This window comes from Eptatretus burgeri, chromosome 11 (genome assembly GCF_056783735.1).
Source record: "Eptatretus burgeri isolate ZD-2024b chromosome 11, Ebu_testis_v1, whole genome shotgun sequence".
NCBI lineage: Eukaryota > Metazoa > Chordata > Myxini > Myxiniformes > Myxinidae > Eptatretus > Eptatretus burgeri.
The window spans coordinates 100,673,757-100,679,924 of NC_140971.1; the positions used below are offsets into that span (position 1 = coordinate 100,673,757).

The 6,168-nt window shown below is 52.0% G+C and overlaps 1 protein-coding gene across 1 annotated transcript in view; it reads left to right on the forward strand.

Annotated features, from left to right (window-relative positions):
• The first annotated feature begins 5,433 nt into the window (after positions 1-5,433).
• FRAT2 (FRAT regulator of Wnt signaling pathway 2) overlaps positions 5,434-6,168 on the forward strand; it is an 8,964-nt gene continuing 8,229 nt past the window's right edge. The window contains exon 1 of the mRNA XM_085847676.1: positions 5,434-6,072. Within this exon, the coding sequence (XP_085703802.1) occupies positions 5,713-6,072 (360 nt within the window). The 5' untranslated portion in view covers positions 5,434-5,712. The remainder of the gene's footprint in view (positions 6,073-6,168) is intronic.

The window sequence follows — 6,168 nt, forward strand, 5'->3', positions numbered from 1 at the left end:
AAAAACCTCCACACATCATCGACTAAATTGATCGTGGTGTTTGTGCATGCTCATGAAGCGTGTTCAGAATATCAGACATTGTGAAGTTGGGACACCTTTAATGTTTCAAAACTGTTTGGGGGTCAAGGTTCTGCTTCATTGCTTCCATTGTTCACTGTGCTATGAGATGTTCTGCAATTTTTGAGAGGATGGCAGTTGGAGCAAAGGTGGGCAGTTTTATAGAAGTGGACAGTGAGAGTCAATGTTCAGTGGGGGAAACAAACAAAAAACTAGAAGGGCACTCTTCGATGTTGTGATGTCACCAGATATGCCTCCGTCCACATTATTACATACTTGTAGCGTACCAAGTTTCTTTCAATCCCTGAAACGAGATTGAAAATATTAAATAATTTTGGCTGCCAGACCATGCATCCGATCAGGATGAAAGTTAAAACATATTCCTGATGAGAACCATAACTTTAATGTTTCATATCGATTAATGAAGCGGTTCAAGAGAAAGACTTTTCAAAAAAAGATTTTCATTCAATCCAATATGTCTGCCAGACCATGTGACCTAATAATTATTCGGGAACACCTTGGTATCCCCAAGGCTTAGGGAACATGTGGGTGAGGTTGCCACTCGATCTGTAAATTGTCAGGTCACGACAGATCATATCTGTGACTTGCTACAGGTACCATGTAAACCTGTACTAACCTGTTCCATGGTCGGGTTGTCGGCGACTGAACCGTCTTCACCAGGTTTCCTGGTGAGGAGGGTGTTTGGATATGGACACCCAGCAGGATTAAAAACAAAACCTGTCAAAAGGTGAAGGAGCTCCTTGTGAGCCAAAGGCCATCCATATCTAGTGCCCAACTGTGTCTGCGGACGTCCTCCTGCAGTTGAGTAACTTCTTATTAGGAGGTTGGTGGTAAGATTTGCACTTCAACCACCGTAAAACCCTTCATTCCGCAAAACATTCTCGAAACATGAAAAAATCTGAAAAGCCACTCCGCGGGAGTACCTCCTGTGCAGCTTCCCTTCGCAGGGCAGCTCACCGGATGACGGGATTGGGACAAAGCCTTCGGGACCCCCAATCTTTAATGATAGGAGGGAAACCACGGGGAAACATTCCCGGGTCAGATTTCGGTCGAGTGTGTCGGGGTGGTGCTGAGGTGTCGTCCACTAGATGGCGGTCTCCTTGGGTTAACCTGAGGCGGTCCCTTTGGGTGGGTGCCTGGAATGTCCGTCCTATCCCGAAGAGAGGATGATCACCTGTCTCTGTTATCATTGGAGCTCAAGCATTTGAACATGGGTATTATTCGGAGACCGGATTGTGGCGAGATCATGGCGGGTGGTTTCACCTAATATTGGTCTGGTCGCTCTGATGGTTACCATGCCCAAGGAGTTGCTGGAGCTGTGTCCAATAAGCTGACTCCAATGATAATTGAGGCAACACCGGTCAACGAGCGTATTATGAGACTAAGGATTCATCACTCCTTGGGTGTCATTTCCCTGGTCTTTGTTTGTGCTCCGACTGAGGCGAGTGATCTCACTGTGAAGGACACATTCTACGCCACGCTCGAGTCTGTGGTTGATCGGTGCCCCAGGCGAGATACACTTCTAGTCTTTGGAGATTTCAATGCATTGACTGGAACTGATAGGGATGGTTATTAGACATGTGTTGGTCCCCATGTGTCTGGAACTGTGAGCCAGAATAGCACGAAGTTCCTTGACTTTGCAAGAAGTCATGGACTTGGGGTGGCTGGTTCATGGTTTCAGTGCCCACAAGCTCATCGCTGGACGTGGTATTCCAATGCTGGCGGTGTGGCAAAGGAGATGGACCATGTGCTCGATGGTCGCTGGAGGATGATCCAAAACTGCAGGGTCTACCGGAGTGCTCAGTTCCTCCATACTGACCACCGACTTGTAACAACTCTGAAGTTTCAGCTTAAATCCAGGAGAATGGTACCATTCCAGCCAAGGCTGGATGTTGGCAAGCTCACGGATGAGAAGGTAGCTGAGGAGTTTATGAATGGGCTGAGTGGAGATTTGGGGGGTCTGGGTGCTTTTGGAGAATCCTGAAGAGTTGTGGAGTACCTTCAAGACCACCGTCCTTGATGTTGCCGGTGGATGTCTTGGAACTCACCAGAGGGCGAAGAAGAATTTTGTCTCTCAAGGGACACTGGATACCATTGACCAGAGTCGCAGGGCCAGGCTGAATGGCAGAGCTGAGCTGTTCAGGGAGCTGAGGCGTAAAACTGTACGTGCACTGAGAGTGGACAAGGAGGCCGATGTGCGTGAGGGGGTAGAGCATCACCTGTGGACAAGTGATTCTCGTCCAGCTTACAGGGGAATTCACACATTGCGTTCCTCCAAGCCCATTCCTCGGTGTACTGCAGTTAGAGCAGAGGGTGAAGGGCTCTTGACAGAGGAGTCAGAAGTGAAGGCCCGCTGGGCCGGTTACTTTCAGCAGTTGTGCCAGGCTGATCCACCAGCTGTCGAGTTGGATGTCAGGGGTGTTACAATCCCCGTTGCCGACCCTCCAATCAACTGTGGTCCACCTTTGTTTGTGGAAACACAGGCTGTGGTGAACCAGTTGAAATGGGATAAAGCTCCAGGGATCTGTGATATCCGTGCTGAACTTCTCAAGGATGGTGGAAATGCTGCACTCGTGTCATTGCATGCAGTTTTGTGCTCTGCCTGGAACACAGGCATCATCCCAACTAACTAGAAGAGGGGCCTCGTTGTCCCTCTCTGGAAAGGGAAGGGTGATTGCCAAGACTGCAACAACTACCGAGGGGTGACGCTGCTCTCAGTGCCGGGCAAGGTCTTTGCTCAGATAATTCTCGGTGGGGTTCGCTGCCATCTGCTTGAGTACCAGCATCCAGAGCAGTCAGGCTTTACACCAAAGAGGTCATCGATTGACCGTATCCTTGCTCTTTGTGTGTTCATCGAACGCAGACGAGAGTTTCGGCAGGGGCTGCTTCAGCTTCTGTTGATCTCTGTAAAGCGTTCGATTCAGTGAATCGGGATGTCCTCTGGAGGATTCTTGGTCTTCGTGGGGTGCCACCAAAACTGATCGATCTGATGTCTGAACTATACTCTGGTACTGAGAGTGCTGTGAGGTGTGGTGGTACCATCTCTGACTATTTCCAGTTGTTATTGGAGTTCATCGGGGGTGTGTACTGGCCCCCACACTTTTCAGCACTTGTATGGACTGGATTCTGGGGAGGATGTTATTGAGATCAAGCTGCGGTGCATCGTTTGGGAATGTCAAGATCTCTGACCTTGATTTCGCAGATGATGTAGTCATCTTTGTGGAGACTTTAGATATCCTTTTGGGGGCCCTCGAGGTACTGAATGAGGAGTTGGAGCCGTTGGGATTACGGGTTTCCTGGGTCAAAACTATGATCCTGGCTTTCAATGACATCTTGGATGCCGCTGTCCTGTCTGAACCTGTTTGTGGCGAGTATGTTGAGGTCAGGGAGAGCTTCACTTACCTCGGCAGTGATATTCATGTCTCTGCTAGCTATGAACCAGAGTTCAACAGACGTCTGGGTCGGGCCTGGGGAGTCATGGATTCATTGGATCATGGGGTGTGGCGCTGCCGGTACCTGTGTGGGAGGACGAAAGTCTGAGTCTTCAGGTCCTTGGTGCTTCCAGTCTTGCTCTCCAGATGTGAGATTTGGACTCTGACCAGGGAGCTGAGATGGAGACTTAATTCCTTTGTGTCCAACGAGCGGTTGCTGAGAGAGAATCAAATGGGATTTGTTGCCTGCATGGTCCGTGAGCGTCAGCTGCAGCTGTATGGACATGTGGCTCGTTTCCTGACGCTGATCCTGCTCACCAGATTCTCTCAGCGAGGGAGTCTCGTGAGTGGAGGAGGTCAATGGGCCGATCACGTGCCTCGTGGTTGCAGCAGACTGATCGGCATCTCAAGGAGATGGGGATGGGCCTGGCATCTGCCTGAGGGGATGGCCAAACGGAGGCCCCTGGAGTACCAGCGGAAAGTGGATACAGCGACACGCTGCTCCGGGGCATGCTCCCATACCTGACCCGACCTGACTTGACCTGACCTGACCTGACCTTCATTTTCCCAATCGTATTGTACTCGGAGGTTTTTGTTTAAATTAACTTGTTTGTTGCGGTTCGTAATAAACAAAGTACTCAAGTTTCTTTCGGGGCTAATTTAGAAATGGGAAATGCTCAAGAGCTTGGGCACAATTTGTACAAATCAAGAAAATTGTTCCTCGAGGGTTGGCAGGATGGCTTGGTGGTTGCACTCCACTCTCAGCTATCTCGTCTGGGTTGGAATCTCGACCCAGCCATCGACTGCCGTCCCAATGTTTCACAGGCCCACGAAGAGTGGACCCACAGGCCCATGAAGAGTGGTCCCACAGGCCCACGAAGAGTGGACCCACAGGCCAATGGAGAGTGGACCCACAGGCCAACGAAGAGTGGACCCACAGGCCCACGAAGAGTGCACCCACAGGCCTATTAAGAGTGGACCCACAGGCCCATGAAGAGTGGTCCCACAGGCCCACGAAGAGTGGACCCACAGGCCCACGAAGAGAGGACCCACAGGCCCACGAAGACTGGACCCACAGGCCAACGAAGAGAGGACCCACAGGCCCACGAAGAGTGGACTAGTTATCACCGGCACCAGGAACAAATGACAAATTCCTGCCCAAACTTTGGTCGAACATCAGGCTTGGTCAACCAGTTCGTGATAGACTTAGCCCCCAACCCCCCCCCCCCCAAGCCAATGACACAACAGCGTGGGAATTATTGTGTCGATAAAGAAGAAGATTGTTCATGGACACACCTGGAATGGTTCGTCGTTGCCCATTTTTATATCAAATAAGGACGTCACTGTGTTTGTTTGTACGTGTGTGTACCGTTTCAGGTGTGCAGTTTCAGGTGTGCAGTTTCAGGTGTGCAGTTGCACGTTCGAAGTCGGTTGTAAAAAAACAGATGAAGGAGTTGAATTGTTGTTGTGACTTGTGATGATTGTATCTAATTGTTAAAATGATATTTTTATCAGAGTCCTGCCCAGTGTCATCGTTTCGGAAGGGGACGAAAAACAGGTGTTTTCCTGCTGTGAATACAAACCTCATTGTGTGGCGCTCAGGAGCCGTGATTCCGTTTGTGGGTTTCAAAGCGGGAGAGGGAGACGTGAAGGGATCAAGGCCGTGACAGTGTCACGTTCACAACGCGGCTCCAAGCAACTGTTCTCCATGGTTACCGCGTCCACAGGTAATGAACACACCGCCGTGGAGGCGGAGCATGTTGAGGGGGCGTGGCGGAGCACGTGGAGGCGGAGCATGTTGAGGGGGCGTGGCGGAGTACGTGAGGGGGCGTGGCGGAGTACGTGGAGGCGGAGCATGTTGAGGGGGCGTGGCGGAGTACGTGGAGGCGGAGCATGTTGAGGGGGCGTGGCGGAGTACGTGGAGGCCGAGCACGTTGAAGGGGCGTGGCCAAGGGCAGCACGAGTGGGGATAATGAGAGACCACGCCGGGCGTGGCGGAGCTCATGGAGAGGGCCGCACGAGTGGGGAATAAACAGAGAGACGGTGCGGCGCGTTTCCTTACCTGGTGGAGTACGAAAGGCAGCCTCGCGTACTCGTCCGCATACTACACGATTTAGGAATCCGTAAATAAGGAAACGAAGGATCAGCCATCGGAGGAAGGACTGAGTGTCCATTGCCACCGCTCACACTGGGGGACCTGGCGATGCCTTGCAGGGATGGTGGCTACGGCGCGTTTACACCGGAGTCGCGACTGGGCCACGACCGGGACGGCATGGACGAGCTCGTACGTCGACTCGGAGAGAGTTTGCAGCTGAAGGCGAAGGGGACTCGGGGGAGGACACCGGTTCAGCGAGCTTGTCCCTACTGGGTGCCTTCTCGGCGGCTTGTAGCGCCTGGACCCGGTCCGACGGGTTGTTCCAAAGGAGGCCACGTTCGGCTCGTGTCCGGGAAAGAGAGCGACGAGCAGCGGGAGTTCCTCCGGCAGTTGGTTTTGAGCGGGAACCTGATTAAAGAAGCCGTTCAGCGTCTGCAGAGTGCGTCCTTGTGTTGCTTCGAGAGCCCGGTAAGCTCGAGGGACTCGACGAACATCCTGTGGACCCCTTGTCCCGGTGTCGTGCTGGTCCGACGTGCAGGAAGCTGTTTGTTTATTTGTGCACAA